At 43.2% G+C, this 23,194-nt stretch overlaps 2 protein-coding genes across 2 annotated transcripts; both read left to right on the forward strand.

Annotated features, from left to right (window-relative positions):
- The first annotated feature begins 3,193 nt into the window (after nucleotides 1-3,193).
- On the forward strand, nucleotides 3,194-5,782 carry LOC106566091 (major histocompatibility complex class I-related gene protein). The gene is made up of 2 exons (XM_014133932.2): nucleotides 3,194-3,326; nucleotides 3,426-5,782. The coding sequence occupies exons 1-2, from the start codon at nucleotides 3,272-3,274 to the stop codon at nucleotides 4,406-4,408; spliced, it is 1,038 nt and encodes a 345-aa protein (XP_013989407.2). The 5' UTR covers nucleotides 3,194-3,271; the 3' UTR covers nucleotides 4,409-5,782.
- Nucleotides 5,783-19,082: 13,300 nt separating this feature from the next.
- On the forward strand, nucleotides 19,083-22,394 carry LOC106587845 (major histocompatibility complex class I-related gene protein). Its single transcript, XM_014176498.2, has 2 exons — nucleotides 19,083-19,260; nucleotides 20,649-22,394. The coding sequence occupies exons 1-2, from the start codon at nucleotides 19,179-19,181 to the stop codon at nucleotides 21,665-21,667; spliced, it is 1,101 nt and encodes a 366-aa protein (XP_014031973.1). The 5' UTR covers nucleotides 19,083-19,178; the 3' UTR covers nucleotides 21,668-22,394.
- Nucleotides 22,395-23,194: the final 800 nt, after the last annotated feature.

Below are 23,194 nucleotides of genomic sequence, written 5' to 3' on the forward strand. Positions count from 1 at the left end.
TGGACGGGAAATGACCCTGGAGTCAGGCTGAGGAGTATCGCCGTCCTAAAGAGGAGATTGAGGCAGCAAAAGCAGAGCGGCAATATTACGAGGCACTATACCAACCACGAGGCAATCCCGAGAGACAGCTCCCCCAAATTCTTTGGGGGGGCACACGGGAAGATTGGCGGAGTCAGGTTGTAGACCTGAGCCAAGTCCCCGTGCTTACCGTAGGGAGAATGTGACCAGTCAGGCACCGAGTTATGCTGTGATGCGCACTATATCACCAGTGCGAATTCATAGCCCGGTGCGATCTGTGCCTGCGCCCTGCATTTGCCGTGCTTACCGTGGAGAGCCGAGGGGTGAACCCGAGCCAGTCAGGGAGTCGAGTGTGGAGCTCGACGCAAGATTCCGGAGAGAGGTGCTGGCGTTGAGAGCGCTGCGGAGCGGGCGTGCTGAGGAGCACGTCATCAGCCCGGTTCCACCTGTACCGGTCCCACGCATCAGGCCTCCAGTGCGCCTCCTCACTCCAGTACGTCCTGTGCCTCCTCTCCGCACTCACCCTGAGGTGCGTGTCATCAGCCCGGTGCCACCTGTACCGGTCCCACGCATCAGGCCTCCAGTGCGCCTCCACAGCCCAGTACGTCCTGTGCCTCCTCCCAGCACCCTCCCTGAAGTGCGTGTCCTCAGTCCAGTATATCCTGTGCCTTCTCCTCGCACTCGCCCAGAGGTGTGTGTTACCAGTCTGGCGCCACCTGTGCCAGCCCCACGCATCAGGCCTCTAGTGCGCCTGCCCAGTTCAGTGTGTCCTGTTCCTGCTCCCCGCACTCGCCCTGAGGTGCGTGTTACCAGTCTGGCGCCACCTGTGCCAGCCCCACGCATCAGGCCTCCAGTGCGCCTACCCAGTCCGGTGTGTCCTGTTCCTGCTCCCCGCACTCGCCCTGAGGTGCGTGTTACCAGTCTGACGCCACCTGTGCCAGCCCCACGCATCAGGCCTCCAGTGCGCATTCCCAGTCCAGAGCTTCCGGCGACAGGTCCCAGTCCAGAGCTTCCGGCAACAGTTCCCAGTCCAGAGCTTCCGGTGACAGTTCCCAGTCCAGAGCTTCCGGTGACAGTTCCCAGTCCAGAGCTTCCGGCGACAGTTCCCAGTCCAGAGCTTCTGGCAACAGTTCACAGTCCGGAACCTCTTGAGATGGCCTACATTCCGGAACCTCCAGCGGCGGTCTGCAGTCCAGAACCTCCGGTGATGATCCGCGGTCCGGGTCCTTCGGCGACGATCCAGGGTCCGGTGACACAAAAGCGGAGGGATCAGCTGGCGGAGCGGGGGCTACGCCCTGAACCTGAGCCGCCTCCTCTGCTGGAGGATCCACGGGATGAGAAGGTTCTTCGTCCTGCACCAGAGCCGCCACCGACATTAGTCACCCACCCAACCCTCCCTTTTTTTCCCTTTTTTTTCTTTAGGTTTTGCGTTCAGAGTCTGCACCTTTGGGGGGGGTACTGGCACGTCCTGACCATAGAAAGCTGTTATTTTCTTTGGTAGAGTAGGTCAGGGCGTGACAGTTTTTTTTTGTCTAGTTTAGATTTTCTATGTTTTGTTCTAGTTTTTGTATTTCTATGTTGGGTTTGTATGGGATGATCTCCACTTAGTGGCAGCTGGTCATCGTTGTCTCTAATTGGAGATCATACTTAAGTAGTTGTTTTTCCCACCTGCTTTTGTGGGAGATTGTTTTTTGAGTTAGTGTATGTTGCACCTCTTCGTCACAGTTTGTTTTGTTGATTAGTTTATTTGTATGTATTGCATAGTTTCACAGTTTAATAAAGAAAATGTGGAACGATACACACGCTGCGCTTTGGTCCACTCCTTTAAACAACCGTGACATGTAGTCACTTTTCCCTAATCTCAAAAAAGGACAGATCAGAACAACAATTTAGTTTAGGCATTTCCAATTCAAGAAATCCAAACAAATTATTTACTGTATGACAAATTATTACTACTACCAATATTCCTAATACAAATTTCTAAAACAAATGTCAAAGAAAATAACCACATTCTGTTGAATTCTTTTCTCAAATTGGCTTATACTCCCCTTATCACACAGTCAACCTCATCGCAGGGTCACAGGATCAGGGAATTAGACCGCTAATCCTTCGGGAGTAATCTAGATCATCCAGCAGACCCAATCTGGTGAGATTTATATTGAAACAAAACAGAACAAACAACAATACACTCCTTTATACATTATTCGATACATTCCTACATATCACTCAAGGTGTGTAAACTTCAATCCAAGACCTCAAAAGACTGGTCATTCCCCTATTTTGACACGTGAAAAAACAACTGCAAATCAAATTAGAATTACTACCCTTAATATCTCCATTAATTTTTTTATTTACCCATAACTTCATAGTAAAAATAGATTAGAGACAGGTCTATCCTTCATGTGGTCCGAATCACACATATTACTATTAATTATAAACTTCTCTCTAATTATCAGTATTACAAATGACCTTCAAATCAGAATTACATATGACCATTAAATCATCACCCAACCATCTCTCAGTTTTCCATTGAGGGCGATCAAACCACACTAGAAAGTCAAGACAGATAAATAAGTGTTTCTTTCTCTATTAGACAAATTATTTAAAAATAGTCAAACATTTCATACATTTCGCATTCCAGGTTACAGTAAGTTTCTTCAGTACATTTCATATCAAAATAATTAGGGTGATCAAATAAAACTCCGAAAATAAAAACTTCAGAAAATTCCATGTGTGTGCCCCTTTAAGATACATTTTCTTTAACTAGTGAAAAACACACTAAAACCAAATGAAAATAGACCACTCACAATAAATCAGACATATTTCCACGACAATATTCTGAATTATGTCTGTATTCTGCTTGTATATTGTCTATTGCTGTCAGCACCTTCTCAGTAAGGTAAATTCTGGGTATGTGTAAATGTACTTGACGAATATATGTGATACTGATTCTAGAACCTTACATTACTGAACACAGAACATCCTCAGTGTTTTAAACTAGAACCTTAAATTACTGAACACAGAACATCCTCAGTGTTTTAAAGCTAAAGCAGTCTCTTCCTCATTCCATTCTCAGTGCATATCAGTTTGAATTCCCACCACCACTTGTTTGACCTGTACTTGTTTGACTTGTTCAACAACTTTAAAGTGCCTTACCTTTTTTTGCTAAGCGAAAGGAAAAGTCTGTCAGACTCACTTGAGAGCTAGAAACCTGCTACGCGAGGCTATTGGAAAAAAGTGAACACTCAAAGTCATGGGCAAACTGTCTGTCTTGTTTTTTATTTTGTTTTACACCATTGGCAATGCAGGTAGATTTGACTACTTACTTACTATCAAACTCATTTAATGGTTTGTTATGTTATAAAATGTAAAATGTCCATAACTTCATAATATAACTCCTCTCCCAGGTTCAGGATCACATTCTCTGTGGGCACTTGCAACATATATCAACGGAGAGACGCCTTTCCCTGAGTTTACGGTTGTGGTGATGTTAGATGACGTTCAAGTGGGTTACTATGACTCCAACATGAAAGACTTTATCTACAGGGGACATAACCCAACGGACAAAATACATGATGACGTAGCTCAGGACGGAGCTTATGTATTTGGAATTATATACCAGAGCATTAAAGAGAGATCCTTTCACCTAAAGCACCAGTTGAATCTCACGGAAGGTGTTCAAGTTCAGCAAAGAATGTCTGGATGTGAGATGTTGGACAATGGTGAACCAGCCCTGATCATGTTTAAGGAGACTTTTAATGGCATTTTTGTAGATCATGCGATATATAACAGCATGACACATTTTACATACGATTCTGGGACACTACTTCTAGGATATTATGGGATAAGGCAAGCATATGAAAAAGCACTATTTGAGAACGTTTTACTTCCCATTTGCATTAAAAACCTGAAGACAATCCTGAAGAGAGAGAAGAATGTTGTGATGCGTAAAGTTCCTCCCAGACTCAGGTTGATAAAGAAAGAGGTTTCTGGAGGGCTCCAGGTGAGCTGCCTGGCGTTTGGTTTCTACCCCCGCCACATCAACCTGACCCTGCTGAGAGACGGCCAGCCAGTGGCAGAACAGGAGCTGACAGGGGGGGAGGTGCTGCCTAGTGGAGATGGGACCTACCAGCTGAGGAAGAGTCTGGAGGTCAGTACTGAGGAGCTAAAGAAGAGACACAACTACACCTGTACTGCCTCTCACCTCAGTCTGGACAACAAGCTGGATGTCAGTTGGGAGTCTGAGGCAGAGAGAGTTCACCTGTCCACCCTCTCAGTTCTACTGGTGATGCTGATTCTTATTCTATTGGGCATTTTCATTTGTGTCAAAAGGAGGTGGAGATGCACTGCCTCCCATCTGAAACTTGTCAACGTTGATGCAAAAGCGTGAGAGGAAATTAACCTGTCTTCAGTTTCTGAGACCTAATAAAATGTTGGGACACTGATGCAGCTTTGTCAGTTCAGCTCAATTCACAATCAAAATATGACTGCCAGAGCACCTATGAGGGCAAGTGTGAATTATTCTGCTATTGGCGGTCAGTCTTCCCTTCCCCTCAACAAAGGACTGTAAAGGATCAGTTTGGGGAGACTGTTGACAAAAACAAATATTGGGGCATTATTAGTCCCGATCTGAATTTATATATTTTATATGCAGGTTTAGTAACCTGAGCATTATTGAAGGTAATATGGTTGTTAATTCTGTTACGTAATTTGTGATTTCTAATCATGACTATTCATTAATTTCACAATGCACTCTATATCAGTTTTGTATTAGCTGAAAGCCAGTATCTTAACCAGAAGGAGAATCATGTGATCATGTGTATGAGGTCTGTTTATTTTTGAAAAGACTTTACAGTGTCTCTGTTGTATTGTATGTAGTGTATGTTCACCCTTACTGCACAATAATACCTTTATTACAGACAATAAAATGTAGCCTAATCAATTAATGCAGTGATTAATGTTAACTACGACATTAATTAATGTAATTAAAGCAATGTCAAGTATACCGTAACTTCTCTCAGGAACTTGTTTATCACTGTGGAAGGGAAATCAGACCCTCTATTTCACTCCAGTTTAAGACTGGCATGAGGATTCATCTAAGGTGAATGTTGTATGCATCATAAACAATTAAACGGTTTTATGTTAGGGAGAGTTCACATGTCCACCCTCTCAGTTCTACTGGTGATGCTGCTGATTGTTATGCTATTGGGCATTTTCATTTGTGTCAAAAGGAGAAGATGCACCGCCTCGTAGACATTGTCATAACTTGCCAACTTTGATGCAAAAGTGTCAGAAGAAATTAACCTGTCTTCAGATTCTGAGACCAATAAAATGACTGCCCACACTATTATTATTGCAGTATTACAGATGAAGGATCTTAATTTGAGCCAGTTTGCTACAGCAGGAAAACAATCCTGCAGCAACAGCAAATGAGAATTATTATGTGGATTACTTTTGAAGGGGTTGATACAGTTTTTGTCAAGGTAGTCTGAAATTTCAAAGTGGAAAATACAACTTTCAGAATACTTTTTAAACCTCAAACCTTCACCTGAAACAGGGTGATCAAATGAAGATCCTACATCTGTATTGCTGACACAAAATGTGCAAAAGATTTTGTTATTGTCGGTCGATTTCCCAGCCCCTCAACAAATTACTATGAAGGTTCAGGTTGTGGAGACTGTTGACAATTATAAATATCTGGGCATTCGTCCAAATCTGCATTTATATAAATTCAGCAAAAAAATAAACGTCCTCTCAATGTCAACTGCGTTTATTTTCAGCAAACTTAACATGTGTACATTTTTGTATGAACATAAGATTCAACAACTGAAACATAAACTGAACAAGTTCCACAGACATGTGACTAACAGAAATTGAATAATATGTCCCTTAACAAAGGGGTGGTCAAAATCAAAAGTAACAGTCAGTATCTGGTGTGGCCACCAGCTGTATTAAGTACTGTAGTGCATCTCCTCCTCATGGACTGCACCAGATTTGTCCGTTCTTGCTGTGCGATATTACCCCACTCTTCCACCAAGGCAACTGCAAGTTCCCGGACGTTTCTGGGGGGAATGGCCCTAGCCCTCACCCTTCGATCCAACGGGTCCCAGACGTGCTCAATGGGATTGACATCCGGCTCTTCGCTGGCCATGGCAGAACACTGACATTCCTGTAGAGCAGGGTATTACGCACAGAACGAGCAGTATGGCTGGTGGTATTGTCATGTTGGAGGGTCATGTCAGGATGAGCCTGCAGGAAGGGTACCACATGAGGGAGGAGGATGTCTTCCCTGTAACGCACAACATTGAGATTGCCTGCAATGACAACAAGCTCAGTCCGATTATGCTGTGACACACCGCCCCAGACCATGACGGACCCTCCACCTCCAAATCGATCCCGCTCCAGAGTACAGGCCTTGGTGTAACGTTCATTCCTTCGACGATAAACGCAAATCCGACCATCACCCCTGGTGAGACAAAACCGCGACTCGTAAGTGAAGAGCACTTTCTGCCAGTCCTGTCTGGTCCAGCGACGGTGGGATTGTGCCCATAGGCAATGTTGTTGCCGGTGAGGTCTGTTGAGAACCTGCCTTACAACAGGCCTACAAGCCTCCAGTCCAGCCTCTCTCAGCCTATTGCGGACAGTCTGAGCACTGATGGAGGGATTGTGCATTCCTGGTGTAACTCCGGCAGTTGTTGTTGCCATCCTGTACCTGTCCCGCAGGTGTGATGTTCGGATGTACCGATCCTGTGCAGGTGTTGTTACACATGGCCTGTCACTATGAGGACGATCAGCTGTCCGTCCTGTCTCCCTGTAGTCTTAGGCGTCTCACAGTACGACATTGCAATTTATTGCCCTGGCCACATCTGCAGTTCTCATGCCTCCTTGCAGCATGCCTAAGGCACGTTCACGCAGATGAGCAGGGACCCTGGGCATCTTTCTTTTGGTCTTTTTCAGAGTCAGTAGAAAGGCCTCCTTAGTGTCCTAAGTTCATAACTGTGACCTTAATTGCCTACCGTCTGTAAGCTGTTAGTGTCTTAACCACCGTTCCACAGGTGCATGTTAATTAATTGTTTATGGTACATTGAACAAGCATGGGAAACAGTGTTTAAACCCTTTACAATTAAGATCTGTGAAGTTATTTGGATTTTTACAAATTATTTTTGAAAGACAGGGTCCTGAAAAAGGGACGTTTCTTTTTTTGCTGAGTTTATAATAATTTTGTCAAAATGATTTCATGATCCACTATCGAGTTTATTTTACATGCTGGTTTGGCATCCTGAGCATTAACAAAGGTAATCTGTGTTAATATGTGTTATGCCTTCTATAATTTCTAATCATGACTATTAATTAATTTCTCAATGTACTCTATATCTGTGCTCTATTAGGTGATAGCCACTATCTTAACCATAAGGAGAATCATGTGATAATGTGTATGAGGTCAGTTTATTTTTGGAATGGCTTTAGTGTCTCCATAGCTGCAGGAAGTATGGGTGCTGCAGCACCCCCTGAAAAATCATATAAAAAAAGATGAATATTAATATTAGTGCCGTTTACAATGTGGGAGGACCATTTTGTTTTTCATGAGCATGGCCTTGTTTCCATTACAGTATATTGGATGACTGTTATTCATATTCCATTCACCCAGTTCAATATAAAAGTGAAAGGTTTAGGCTACTACATGATACTGAAATATTCCCTATACCCATCATGAGGTTGCTACAACCTAGCCTATTAATGAAATGTACAACATAGGTGCACAAAGGTTGAGAGAAAAATTAGGTGACAGACAGTGACACATAGACAGACTGTACCTTGCACACTCTTGCCTGCATCTAGCTGATATAGGGAGTAATCACTAGTCCAACAGTCCAACAGTAGCAAACAACAGTTTCTATTGAACAAATGTATGTATGTTTATCCGTTTTGTTCTGTTCGCTTCTGTTTAAGAACCGTTTTTCAACATAATCAACGGAATGAATATACCTGTCACAGTTGTCGTAGTGGAGAGAAGACCAAAATGCAGCGGGTATGTGGATACTCATTCTTTTAATGAAAAAAACTCAAAGCATCCACAGGAAAAACAAACAATAAATGATACTCACGACCAAACAGTGTGGCAGGCTAAACAAGCAGTGCTCACAAACAATTACCCACAAACACACAGACAAACACACCCTACTAATATAGGACTCCCAATCAAAGGCAACTCAACACACCTGCCTTCAATTGGGAGTCCAATCCCAATTAACTCTACATAGAAAACAAACCTAGAACCTATACCCACAACTAACTAACTAAACCTAGAAATACATAAACACAGAGCAGTGCCCAAACCCCCCGGAATACATAAATAAAACAACCTACTACCTACACCACCACCCCAAACCATATAAAACAAATACCCTCTGCCACATCCTGACCAAACTCCAACAACAAATAACCCTTAACTGGTCAGGACGTGACAGTAACCCCCCCCCACTAAAGGTGCAGACCCCGGAATGCACCTAAAAGAAAAAACAAACCCCCAAACAAAAATATCCCCTAAACAATAAGGGAGGGAAGGGAGGGTGGCTGCCGTCAACGACGGCACTGTGCTACACCCTCCCTCCCCAACCCACCTATCCTGGAGGTGGCTCAGGTGCAGGACGTGGACCTCGCCCCACCTTCGGCGTTGCCCACTTCGGTGGCGCCGATAGCTGGCCGGGCAGACGGGCCACTCGGGCTGACCCTGGCAGACGGACCACTCGGGCTGGGCAGGAGGACATGCGGGCCACTCGGGCTGGGCCGGAGGACAGGCGGGCCACTCGGGCTGGGCCGGAGGACAGGCGGGCCACTCGGGCTGGGCCGGAGGACAGGCGGGCCACTCGGGCTGGGCCGGAGGACAGGCGGGCCACTCGGGCTGGGCCGGAGGACAGGCGGGCCACTCGGGCTGGGCCGGAGGACAGGCGGGCCACTCTGGCAGACCCGGGCAGTCGGGCCACTCTGGCAGACCCGGGCAGTCGGGCCACTCTGGCAGACCCTGACTGGCGAGGCTGGGCTGACGCACTAGACGCCTGATGCGTGGGGCTGGTACTGGACGTGCCAGCCTGGAGACACACACCTCCATGCTAGTGCGCACAGCGGGAAACACCGGACCATAGAGGCGCACCGGCGGTCTTGAGCGCAGGGTTGGCATCACCCCTTCAGGCTCGATGCCTACTTCGCCCTGGCACATGCGGGGCGCTGGTACTGTGCCTACCGGCCTGAAAATCCCAGGCCTCACCACAGCCCCAACCCCAAAGCACGGGACCTGTCCAGTCTGCCCTACAAGGGTACGGGGAGCTGGCCTGGGGCTCCAATCTTGCCCCGCCAAATAGCCCTTGTGCCCCCCCCTAAAAAATTATTGGGGCTGCCTCTCGGGTTCTACCTGCCTCCCAGGCAGGTTGTCACAGTGGACCCGCAACTGCTCCCATGTCCAGTCAATCCTTTCCTCCAATACTTCCAGCGACCAGGAATCCATCTCCTCCCGAGCGCACTGCTTCCAATAGTCCTCCTTGACTTCCCTCTGTCCTCTTCTCCGCTGCTTGGTCTTTTTGTGGTGGGTAATTCTGTCACAGTTGTCGTAGTGGAGAGAAGACCAAAATGCAGCGGTATGTGGATACTCATTCTTTTAATGAAAAAAACTCAAAGCATCCACAGGAAAAACAAACAATAAACGATACTCACGACCAAACAGTGTGGCAGGCTAAACAAGCAGTGCTCACAAACAATTACCCACAAACACACAGACAAACACACCCTACTAATATAGGACTCCCAATCAAAGGCAACTCAACACACCTGCCTTCAATTGGGAGTCCAATCCCAATTAACTCTACATAGAAAACAAACCTAGAACCTATACCCACAACTAACTAACTAAACCTAGAAATACATAAACACAGAGCAGTGCCCAAAACCCCCGGAATACATAAATAAAACAACCTACTACCTACACCACGAACCCAAACCATATAAAACAAATACCCTCTGCCACATCCTGACCAAACTCCAACAACAAATAACCCTTAACTGGTCAGGACGTGACAATACCCCTGGTCACGCGTAAACACAGTTCCCTTTCATAGCAGCCACGTTGTATTCCTTCTCGCATCTATGCGCTTTCCTCCTCTCACCTTTTCCCTTCGCTTGTGGACTTTAATGCACAATGAATCAGCTGTATGTGACCAGGCGCAAAAAAACTTTCCAAGCCAAACCATATCATAACCACTACACAGCCTACATCGTTGTCACCATATTAGCTAAAGTAACGTCACAGTCAACATAGCTAATAGAATTAACATGTTCGTAAACCGCTACAATCATGCATTAATGTTACAGTGTACAGTCAGTAAGCAGTTTAGCACTTACACCACATGCCCGGTGGCAATGAATTAGTAAAACCAAAAGCTTACCTTGTCTTGGAAGAGTTCCAGTGTTGTGTTCAATAGACATAGCCAGCTAGCTAACATAGCATTCCTCTGTTTGAGCAGGGTGTTTTAGTAGACTAAACTAGCTAGACGCATTTGCTAGCTAAGTAAGTGAAACTGAAAGTGAAAAAAAGACAATCTCTATCGCTCTTGCTTCTCCTTCATTTTGTAAGAAACTCATTTTTTCAAAATTGTTAAACTATTGTCTAGCTCTCTCTTTGAGTCAACTACTCACCACATGTTATGCACTGCAGTGCTAGCTAGCTGTAGCTTTTGCTTTCAGTACTAGATTCATTCTCTGATCCTTTGATTGGGTGGACAACATGTCAGTTCATGCTGCAGGAGCTCTGATAGGTTGGAGGACGTCCTCCGGAAGCTGTCATAATCATTGTGTAAGTCTATGGAAGGGGGTGAGAAGCATGAGCCTCCAAGGTTTTGTATTGAAGTCAATGTACCCAGAGGAGGACGGAAGCTAGCTGTCCTCTGACTACACCATAGTGCTACCCTACAGAGTGCTATTGAAACTTCGCTAGACCTTCATTGCAAAATAGTGTATTTTAATCAATTATTTGGTGCCGTGATTATATTTAGTAACTTTTTAGATGTTTTTAACATTTTTATTTTCATGAAATTCACTGAGGAGGATGGTCCTCCTCTGAGGAGCTTCCACTGATTAATATGTACGGTGCATTCGGAAAGTATTCAGGCCCCTTCACCTTTTCCACATTATGTTACATTACAGCCTTATTCAAAATGGATTAAATACATTTTCTTCCTCATTAATCTACACACAATACTCGATAATGACAAAGCAAAAACAGGTTTTTAGACATTTGTGCAACTGGATAAAAAAACAAAAAACAGAAATACCTTTTTTACATATGTATTCAGACGCTTTGCTATGAGACTCAAAATTGAGCTCAGGTGCATCCTGCTTCCATTGATCATCCTTGAGATGTTTCTAGAATTTGGTTGGAGTCCACCTGTGGTAAATTCAATTGATTAGAGATGATTTGGAAAGGCACACACCTGTCTCTATAAGGTCCCTCAGTTGACAGTGCATGTCAGAGCAAAAACCAAGCCATGAGGTTTTCCCCCCTCATCTGAAGTCGGTACAGCCGATCTGCCAACTTCGGTCTGTTAGCGTCCGAACCGTTTGGACTACACACTAATATGTACATGTCTGTTGTTTTGCTTGAGGACGCCCACAGGCCTCACAAGATTTGTCTTTAGATTCCCCGGTACCAGTTGAAAAAATGAATGGAAGTATATAAGGAGAAGAGTCTCTCCCTTCTCTGGTGTATTTGGGTTTACAAGATACCGTGTGAGAGCCTTCATGCCTAAACCTGTGCAGTGTGATAAACGCAAATGATTTGGCCATGTGTCAAGTGTATGTAGATGAAAGGAGTACCGTATGCCAGCTGAGCCTAAATGCTGCAATTGTGGTGGTGAAAATGTGCCAGAATTCCTGAAGTGTCCTGATAGGATGAAGGAGACGGAGGTGGCAAGAATGAGGGCTGTCCAGCATGTCTCCTATCCTGAGGTGGTGAGAATAAGGGCTGTCCTGCATGTCTCCTATCCTGAGGTGGTGAGAATAAGGGCTGTCCAGCATGTCTCCTATCCTCAGGTGGTGAGAATAAGGGCTGTCCAGCATGTCTCCTATACTGAGGTGGTGAGAATAAGGCCTGTCCAGCATGACTCCTATCCTGAGGTAGTGAGAATAAGGGCTGTCCAGCATGTCTCCTGTCCTGAGGTGGTGAGAATAAGGGCTGTCCAGCATGTCTCCTATCCTGAGGTGGTGAGAATAAGGGCTGTCCAGCATGTCTCCTATACTGAGGTGGTGAGAATAAGGGCTGTCCAGCATGTCTCCTGTCCTGAGGTGGTGAGAATAAGGGCTGTCCAGCATGTCTCCTGTCCTGAGGTGGTGAGAATAAGGGCTGTCCAGCATGTCTCCTGTCCTCAGGTGGTGAGAAGAGTGGAAGAAAGGAGTGACGTTGAAGAAGTAATGGTAGTAGGAGTAGAGACACCAGAGAATGTTCCTTGTCAACAGAGGGATCGTGACATGTTGCATGTAAAGAAGGTGGACATGGTAGTGTTTGTTGCATTGGTTATCAACTGCACAACGCAAACAGAGAGGAAATCTGAGAAAATAGGCATCGTTGTGTGCGGCTGAAAGTTTTTTGGGACTCTTTTGGGATTTTTGGGATTTTACAGCAGAGGCATTACAAGGAATCCTGTCGATGAATGCTCCGTCCTCACAGGCCCCTGAGCCTGTGTAGGGATATGATTTGAATTGTGACTGAAGTGGGATGTTTTTTAAATTTTTTGTATTTTGTATGATGTCTGGGTTTTCCCCTAACTTTCCCACAATGGAACATTTTTGTTTCCCCACCCCGTACAGTAGGTGTCGGCAATAGACCAGTAGGTTGTAGTCTGCCATAAAACCTCAAAGAAGAAGATGCTCTTCTAACGTTTGTTTGCAGACCGCCATAATACTATAGAAGAAGAAGAAAGTTTTCTCAGCACCAAATATGGTAGTGAGAGCAAGTCCAGCTGCGGGTCGGAGACCGCAAGGAGGTGCAATGACAAGAAAGGGAAAGAATGGTACCATTAAGATGAGAGATTCATCTCCTGACTCTTGATAACATACCGACTTCCTAATACACACCAACAAATACGACTTATTGGTCTTCATGCTCTCCTTGAGCCAGCCCAGGATCAAGTGGGCCTACCTGCGGCGACAGGTGTATTGGAGACTTCCAACGTTTGTCCTGAGAATTCTACCAGAGATGATTTTGGACCGGTAGGAGTAATATTTTTGGCCGACCTACACTTTGTGTCACGCTGGGTAAAGGACAAACTGGGAATGGTCGATTCAGTGAAAGTTTTGAGAAGTGGGACTGAGCTTTGACACAGAGTTTTTACCTTATAACGTCAGGTTAGGTTATATTTGCTATTCTGTGAGGGCCTATGTTTAAAATCCACTGATGTTTTAGGTGTCAAGGATTCATACGTGTTGCAGCAGTGTGTAGAAGGGAGATCCCCACGCTGTGAGAAATGTCCAGGAGGGCATAGTCAGAGGGAGTGTACAGTTGCAAAAGAGAAAGCGCTGTGTGTCAACTGTGGGGGTGCTCATGCAGCTGAGGACCTGAAGTGAGAGAGAGACAGGTTGAGATTGCCAGAGTTTGAGTGGGACAGAACGTGTCCTATGCTGAGGCAGTGAAGAGAGCAGAGGATAGACCAAGAGTGAGTGGGTTGACTGGGAGACTCCCTGTGAGTATAGGCCTGAAGAGAGAGATCCAGAGAGGATGAGTTTCAGTAAGGTTGGATTTCTTGTGTTTATAGCCATAGGGATCTACTGCACTGTAATGATGGAGCAGAAGTCACAACAGATAGATGTGGTAGTTGCAGCAGCAGAGAAGTATTTGGGTGTTACAGAACTACAGGAAGTTTTGCGAGAAGGGGTTACATCATGTCAGGCTGATGGCCTGGTGTAGGATCGTTTAGGGCCAAAGTAGTGGGATGGGGTGGTGGGCTTTTTGGGGACAGTGTATAGGTGCAGGTTAGATGGAGGTGCAATTCAATATTTTTCCATTTCCATTTTTTATTTCTTTTTTGTGACCAAAATGTGCAATCCGCACCAAAACCTGTGAAAGGCAGCAATATGCAACACAGCATCTAGCCTGCCAGAAAGTTACATGAAAAAGAAGAAAGAAGAAAGTTGCAGGTAGTGAGAGAGGATGGAACTAGGTGAAACTGGGCTGACATTCTGCACAATCTGATCTGAATACATTTTTAAGTTCCCAAAACTAGAATATGTTACAAACACAGTGCATTGACAAAGTTTCAGAAAATTGTGTTGCTAGGTCGAATTGAGCTTGTGCACATGCGCACTTCACGGAGGAGGCATTCCCTCACGGAAATATGCAAACACATGCTACAACGTGCCAATAGGATCTCGCTAGCTCGTGCTTGGCTTTGCTTCTTCTGCTTGTTCTACCCAGTATGCTCCATTTGCTCCCACTGTAAACAACACAGATGAATGATCGGAGGAGGAAAGATGGTGGAAGTGGATGTAAAGTATGATTTAAGCAGTGTGTGGAGTAAATTTGGTGAAGAGGAATGTTCTGAATCGACTACAGTAGTATCGAAAACTGGAGCAAAAAGAAAATTGTCTAAAATTGTAGTGGAGGACGTGTGTAAATTATAATGAATCGCTTCTTGTTGGGATGCGTTTATTGAGCAAGGATGCATATGTGGGAAACCTATTAGAGGTGTCAAAAATTGTGAAGTATGCGCTTGGAAATGTGGAGTCTGTCAGAGTGACCAGGAGTGGTCTTATTTTGTTTAATTGTATTTCTGATGAGCAGAGGAAAATTGCAGTGAGTCTCAAAAGAATCCAGACAGCAGAGGTTTTGTGTTTTGAACTTGGGAATAGAGCACCCGTCAAAAGAGTTATCTCAGGGGTGACGACGGATGATCAGGTTGAATCCCGGAAGAGAATTCCTGGTGTGGTTGGTGCCCGGCGTCTGACCCGCTGGGTGAATGGAGAAAAAGAAGAAAGTCTGTACTGTTCTTTGTTGATAAAGAGCAAATACCTACCCATGTGAAGCTTGGTTATGAAAGATACGCCGTAAGAGCTTTCGTCCTCAAACCACTGCAGTGTAAGACTTTTAAACGATTTTGCGATTTCAAGTGTGTGTAGATGAACAGTATACTGAAGAACGATGTGTAGAAGGACAACGGTGTTGCAATTGTGGTGGGGATCATGATCCTGAGTTCCTGGAGTGCCCTGTAAAGGTGAAGGAGGTAGAGGTGGCAAAAGTTCAGTCAACCAAATCTCCTGTGTTGAGATTCACTGTCAGATGCTAGTGAAGATATGGTATTGGATAGAATACAGCCTGTAGTAAATGTTTGCTGCCAGACAAAAGATACCCTTTGTGTTAAAAAGGTGGATTTTGTCACATTCATTGCCACAGTTATAAACTGTACAGCACAAGTCTCAAAGAAGTTGAAGCAACTGGACATTGTTGTGGCTGAGGCAGAAAACTCAAGGATTTTACATCTGTAGACTTACAAGGGGTACTGGAGCCGGAAGACCCGCCCTCCCAGGTTCCCCTTGAGCCTGTGTAGGGATCAGATCTGTTTCATTTATTTATTTTAACAGAAAAGTTGTTTCATTTAGTTTAGTTTCTTTATTTTTGGGTAGTTTTTTGGTAGTTCAGTTTTTTGGGGAATCCTGTTTCCATCCTGTATTGTAGGTGGCGGAATGCACATTCAATTGTGATCGTCAGAATATACCATAGAAGAAGGAGAAGAAGAAGACAGAAATTAACAATCATGGGTTAGTTATAAATATCTTTGACAAGAAGCATGCAAGCTCTATACAAAAAATATGCTACGCAGTTGGCTAAGTGAAAGGGAAAGTCTTTCAGACTCACTTCTTGCTATGCAGTTGGCAGTGGCGATTTTAGCATGTAAATCTTGGTGGGGAAAAAATAATAATAAGTGGGATGCATGCCAGCAATACCACTACACAACACAACACTAAACAGAGAGCGTGGCGCGAAATACAAAAACCTTAAAAATGCAATAACTTCAATTTCTCAAACATACGACTATTTTACACCATTTGAAAGATAAGACTCTCGTTAATCCAACCACATTGTCCGATTTCAAAAAGGCTTTACATCGAAAGCAAAACATTAGATTATGTCAGGAGAGTATCCTGCCAAAAATAATCACACAGCCATTTTCAAAGCAAGCATATATGTCACAAAAACCCAAACCACAGCTAAATGCAGCACTTACCTTTGATAATCTTCATCAGATGACACTCCTAGGACATTATGTTATACAATACATGCATGTTTTGTTCAATCAAGTTCATATTTATATCAAAAACCAGCTTTTTACATTAGCATGTGATGTTCAGAACTAGCATACCCACCGAAAACTTCCGGTGAATTTACTAAATTACTCATCATAAACGTTGACAAAATACATAGCAATTATTTTAAGAATTATAGATACAGAACTCCTTTATGCAATCGTTATGTCAGATTTTAAAATAGCTTTTCGGCGAAAGCACATTTTGCAATATTCTGAGTACATGGCTCAGCCATCACAGGCTAGCTATTCAGACACCCGCCAACTTCAGGGCTCACTAAACTCAGAATTACTATTAGAAAAATTGGATTACCTTTGCTGTTCTTCGTCAGAATGCACTCCCAGGACTTCTACTTCAACAACAAATGTTGTTTTGGTTCCAAATAATCCATAGTTATATCCAAATACCTCCGTTTTGTTCGTGCGTTCAGGTCACTATCCAAAGGGTAACGCGCGAGCGCATTTCGTGACCAAAAAATTCAAAATGTTCCATTACCGTACTTAGAAGCATGTCAAACGCTGTTTAAAATCTATTTTTATGCAATTTTTCTCGTAAAATAGCGATAATATTCCAACCAGACAATGTTGTATTTATTCAAAGAGGGAAAGAAAAAAATGGCGAGGTCTCGTGAACACGCATCTCCAGTCTCTCTGTCACCAGGCATACCACTGACAAACTGTGCTGCTGTTATCTGCCCAGAGACAGGAGACGCCTCAATCCGGTTTCTGAAGGCTTTAGAGAGCCAATGGAAGCCTTAGAAAGTGTCACGTAACAGCTCAGATGCTATAATTTTGATAGAGATGCAACAGAAGGACTACAAATTGTCAGACAGGCCACTTCCTGCTTGGAATCTTCTCAGGTTTTTGCCTGCCATATGAGTTCTGTTATACTCAGACACCATTCAAACAGTTTTAGAAACTTTAGAGTGTTTTCTATCCAAATCTACTAATTATATGCATATTCTAGTTTCTGGGCAAGAGTAGTAACCAGATTAAATCGGGTACGTTTTTTATCCGGCCGTGAAAATACTGCCCCCTATCCACAACAGGTTTTAAACAAATGTGGTTTCTAATAAGTATTGAGATGTACAAACTATGGCATAAGGAGATGACAAGCGGATAAGAGGCAATCCGTAATTTCGATTAGGACATTAATGAGCGAGCTAGGACGGACGTAATCAATATAACTATTTGTTCAGCAATTTTGAAATGTATTGTGACAGAATTCAGAACATGGACCGTTCTTACAGTGTTCTCCCTCTACACCAAGTCAGAACCGTAGGATAAATAAAGGGGGCATATAAGCAGACAATGAAAGCCCTTACAATATTCAATGATTACATATCTCTGAAACAGGTTATAGGCTAGATGTGCACCACCAAGTCAGAACAGTAGGCAAAATTAAGAGGGATAAATAGACCAAATGATTAGGGTGAGGCACATGGCCTACTAACATCTTACTACACAACATACACTTAGTATTACTTTCTTAGCTACAGTATACGTATCTCCCTGCCATATTACATAATTTATGCAGCACCATAAAATGCATTTTTGGACGTGGGCAAATGTTGTCATAAAAGTCTGACATTCTCTGGATTGATCTTCAGGTCATAGCTCTAGAAAGAGGCCAGATTTACAATTCCGAGTTGGATGACCGTTCAAAACGTATTTTTGCAGTCTTAGCTCATTTATTGCTGACTTCCCAGTTGTCTTGAACTCACTGAAGTCAAGTTTTCGCAGTTACGAGTTAAGAGTTGTTTTGACAGCATGGCCAATGTTGAATGTTTATAATTTTAAAATTGGGAAAGAACTTAATCCCAGATTTGGGACCACACAGCCACTCTCACTGATTTCTTCCAAACCACTCATTGTTGAATTTAATATTTCAAACTTGTGTAATGTTTATGTAGAATGGCCGATGAGCACCGATATGTTTTATCTATAATTTCTCTTCATTATTTCTCTTCATATGAAAAGGATTAAAAAGGATTTGCCAGTAGATTTCCGACTTGATTCATGATGATGACTGCTAGCTAAGACTTTGAAAGTATGATGTTGACATGATCAGTCCAATCAAAGCTACTGTACATATAACGCGATTTGACGTCATTTTATCTGTGGCCAATGACCTTGAGCCTTCTTGGATGGGCACATCAAATGTAACTCTATGGTAGCACCCAAGGGGCTAAAGTTTTCGAGGTTTACCCTCAGACTTTGCGGTGACGTAGTGTCCACATGAGTGACAGAACACTGAGCCATACACGGCGCAATGCTCCATGATGTAGCCTAGTGGTTAGAGAGTTGGACTAGTAACTGAAAGGTTGCAAGATCGAATCCCCGAGCTCACAAGGTAAAAATCTGTCGTTCTGCCCCTGAACAAGGCAGTTAACCCACTGTTCCTAGGCCGTCATTGAAAATAAGAATTTGTTCTTAATTGACTTGCCTAGTTAAATAAAATAAAAATAATAATAATGTTCTGCTGGCTTGCCCCACCACCAGAGAAAGCAGTGAGCTAGGCTGAAACACCTGCATTTTGGAGCTGCCTTACTCAAGAAAACAAAAAAGAGACCATGTATGATGATTTATTAACTACATTTTATATAGATGTTTTTTTACATTGTTTGCAAACTGATATGTGACACGTATTAATGCCAAAAGAACATGCAAAACAGGCAAGCCCATTGCTCTGCCCCACCTGCCCTGAATGACGGGTCGCCATTGGCAGTTGGCTAAGTGAAAGAGAAAGTCTGACAGACTCACTTCTTGCTACGCAATCGGCTAAGTGGAAGGGAAAGTCTGACAGACTCACTTCTTGCTATGCGAGGCTACACTATCAAAATCATGGGCAAACTGTCTGTCTTTTTGTTTGTTTTTTCATTTTACACCATTGTCAGCCCAGGTAAGGGTTTAACTTTCTCCCTTACTCATTTAATGATTTATTATGTCAGAAAATGTAAAATGTCCATAACTGTTTACAGGGTTGGGGAGTAGTGTACGGGCTATACTGATATAATTTATTATTGATATCTAGGCTACATGGCACATTGATGATGTGAATCACACTGCTGCTCTCTATATCTTGGCAGCATTCCAAACACTTAAAAGACACAGCCTCTCCCCTCGGCCCTCAAATGAAGTGGACACTTCTGATGACGTATCATGATGTCAGAAGAGTTTACACTTGCAGGACAAGGGGCGATCATCGCGGGATGAACGAGTGACGAATTTCCGGGCACTCGTTCATCCCGCGTTGATTGTGTTTTCAGCCACCGGTAGCTTGTGGGTGCTTTATATGCGCTACAGTCAATTATGATTGCATGTCTACTTAAATTAACTATATAATTATTAATATACGCCTAATGTATGATAGCTATCAAATTAATTAGCTAACTAACATTATTTCTCCAATTTCCAAAAGCTGACCAAACAAAAACATAATTACTTTTACGAGGCGTGTTTGTGCCGTCATGTGCATTAGTAGCACAATTTCTAACTTATTCACATTTGTTTTTACCTACATTTGTATGTTGACTCCATGTTGATGTTGAGGTTTTATGTTTTTGCTGACTTTTCTTAGCGGATGTACAATCATCGTGAATTGAATTATGGGGTGTATAAAGGCCTCAAAGTGAACATAATTGTACACTCACAAACTCCATTAAAAACGAGCGCTGAGGGGCTTAAGTTGCAAACGTCCCTTGCTTGGCTAATCGTTTGGACCGACGACAAATGTGGTTGCGGGGATTCCCCCAAGGGCAGAAGGCGTGGACGAGGGTGTAAGTGGACGAGGGTGTCTTTTTTTTTGTTTGAAACGCAGCCCTAGTCAGTTGCACAACTGAATGCATTCAACTGAAATGTGTAGGTCCCTCCCATTTCGTTCCGTTTAAGACACTTTTTGCAACAGAATATGCCCCAGTAGACAGCCAGTGAAAATACGCTCCTACAACAGCTGCGTAGTGCAGATCCCAACCTATGGAAAGAAAGTTTGAGTTTCTCCCTTCTAAACTCCCCTGTGGTATTGTGCTTCATACGTCATAAACTAGTTTAATTTAAGAAGACCAGCAGCGGGGCTTTTATTTTCTTAATGGAAAATTACCATCTCGTTTTTCTTTCTCAACGAGAAGCAATGAGCCCAATCAGTCCTCCATGACAGCAAAATCAAAAATAACAGATTAGGCTTTTTAGTGGGTTATGCTCAAATAAAACAATTTGGCTAATCTATGTTAACATTTGATGTTATAAAATGTAAAATGTCCACAATTGTGTATAATTTCACTTCTCTCCCAGGTTCAGGATCACATTCTCTGTGGGCACTTGCAACATACATCGTCGGAGAGACGCCTTTCCCTGAGTTTACGGTTGTGGTGATGTTGGATGATGTTCAAGTGGCTTACTATGACTCCAACGATAAACAGTCTGTCTACAGGGGACAACATATCACAAAAACCAAGGACGATGAAGCTCAGGACGGAGCTCATGTATTTAGAGTAATATACCAGAGCATGAAAGACAGATCATTTGAACTAAAGCACCGCTTTAATCTCACGGAAGGTGTTCAAGTTCAGCAAAAAATAACTGGCTGTGAGATGTTGAACAATGGTGAATCAGCCTTGGTCATGTATAAGGATGTTTTCAATGCCATTTATACAGATCGAACATTATATTACAACATGACACATTTTACGTACGATGCTGGGAAACTACTACTAGGATGGGATGGGATAAGGCAAGCATATGAAAGAACACTTTATGAGAATGTTTACCTTCCTATTTGTATAAAATCACTGAAGAGACTCCTGAAGAGAGAGAAGAACATTGTGATGCGTAAAGTTCCTCCCAGACTCAGGTTGATAAAGAAAGAGGTTTCTGGAGGGTTTCAGGTGAGCTGCCTGGCGTTTGGTTTCTACCCCCGCCACATCAACCTGACCCTGCTGAGAGACGGCCAGCCAGTGGCAGAACAGGAGCTGACAGGGGGGGAGGTGCTGCCTAGTGGAGATGGGACCTACCAGCTGAGGAAGAGTCTGGAGGTCAGTACTGAGGAGCTAAAGAAGAGACACAACTACACCTGTACTGCCTCTCACCTCAGTCTGGACAACAAGCTGGATGTCAGTTGGGAGTCTGGGGCAGAGAGAGTTCACCTGTCCACCCTCTCAGTTCTACTGATGATGCTGCTGATTCTTATTCTATTGGGCATTTTCATTTGTGTCAAAAGGAGGTGGAGTAACACTGCCTCCCAGTCTGAACTTGCCAACGTTGATGCAAAAGTGTCAGAGGAAATTAACCTTTCTTCAGATTCTGAGACCTAATATATTTTTGGGACACGGATGCAGCTTTGTCAATTCAGCTCAATTCACAATGAAAATATGACTGCCAGAGCACCTATGAGGGCAGACACAAAATGTATGAATGATTGACTGACCATAACAATCTTCCCTTCCCCTCAACAAAGGACTGTAAAGACATCAGTTTGTGGAGACTGTTGACAATAACAAATATCTGGCCATTATTAGTCCAGATCTGCATTTCTATATTTTATAGGCTGGTTTGGCATCCTGAGCATTAACAAACATAATCTGGTAGTTATATGTGTGATGTAATCTGTAATTTCTAATCATGACTATTCATTAACTGTACAATTATATCCGTTCTGTATTAGCTGAAAGCCAGTATCTTAACCAGAAGGAGAATCATGTGATCATGTGTATGAGGTCTGTTTATTATTGGAAAGACTTTACACTGTCTCTGTGTTGTATTGTATGTAGTGTATATTACCCCCAGGCTGTACAATAATACCTTTATTACAGACAATAAAATGTAGCCAAATCAATTAATGGATTGATTAATGTTAACTACGACATTGTTTAAATTAATGTCAAGTATACCATAACTTCTCTCAGGAACTTGTTTATCACGGTGGAAGGGAGAGATATCTGACCCTATTTCACTCCAGTTGAAGACTGGAGTGATTATTAAACTAAGGTGAATGTTGTATGCATTATAAACAATTAAACCGTTTTGATATAACAGCTTTAATGGGGAATGAATCTGTTGGATTGTAGTCAGTGCCATGAAAAGTCATTTTCTATTTTACAATATGCACACCACTTCTTCTAAACATATATTTTTTTGTGTTACCTTTCCCCAGTCAAATATTCAGGCCTACATTTCCACTCCAAGGCTGGACCACAACATAAAACATCGCTTTTGAATATAAGATCTAGTTTAATTAACTGTTATTTTGTATTGAACACTGAATGGTATATCAAAAGGCTGCAAGGCCAATATCTCCATTCCACATTGTGAAATAAGTATCCTTCCATGTTACCTGCTTCCTAATGAGACTAACTAGGTCTCCTGCACACCACAATATTGTGTTAGCCCTCTGGTACTATAGACACCTCTTGCACTGAGATGCAGTGCCTTAGACAGCTGCGCCACTTTTGAGCCCACTCATTAAATATCCTAATGTGTAGAATAGCATTATAAAACTGAAAAATATCTCTGCACCATGGCAAAATGTGTTGAAATGTAGTAAGTTAGATGATTCCTCTCCCCTCTTATCTTTTGCCAATTATTTGGATCTCAATCTTGATACAATTCGGCTCCACATGTGACCTTGGTCTGACGCTCAAATCTGATCTATTTTGCTCTGAAGTGTTTGTTCATGACCTGCCATTACCATGACAACCACGGTCAAAATTTGAAGGAACAGCGACAGGAAATTAGCATTGCATCTGTGTGCTACTTCAGAGGCTACATCATGAATGTTCAATTCTGATATGGGTCACATGTAAAACTGAGTGTGGACAGTCAGAAAAAAAGATTGGATATGG

The sequence above is a fragment of the Salmo salar genome, chromosome ssa26 (genome assembly GCF_905237065.1).
Source record: "Salmo salar chromosome ssa26, Ssal_v3.1, whole genome shotgun sequence".
Lineage (NCBI taxonomy): Eukaryota > Metazoa > Chordata > Actinopteri > Salmoniformes > Salmonidae > Salmo > Salmo salar.

What these genes read in the sequence shown, in the direction of transcription:
- LOC106566091 (XM_014133932.2), top strand. Translation starts at nt 3,272, where the DNA reads ATGGGCAAACTGTCTGTCTTGTTTTTTATTTTGTTTTACACCATTGGC. An exon ending in TTACACCATTGGCAATGCAG is followed by an intron (nt 3,327 to 3,425) that starts GTAGATTTGACT and finishes CTCCTCTCCCAG; the next exon opens with GTTCAGGATCACATTCTCTG.
- LOC106587845 (XM_014176498.2), top strand. Translation starts at nt 19,179, where the DNA reads ATGCGAGGCTACACTATCAAAATCATGGGCAAACTGTCTGTCTTTTTG. An exon ending in TTACACCATTGTCAGCCCAG is followed by an intron (nt 19,261 to 20,648) that starts GTAAGGGTTTAA and finishes CTTCTCTCCCAG; the next exon opens with GTTCAGGATCACATTCTCTG.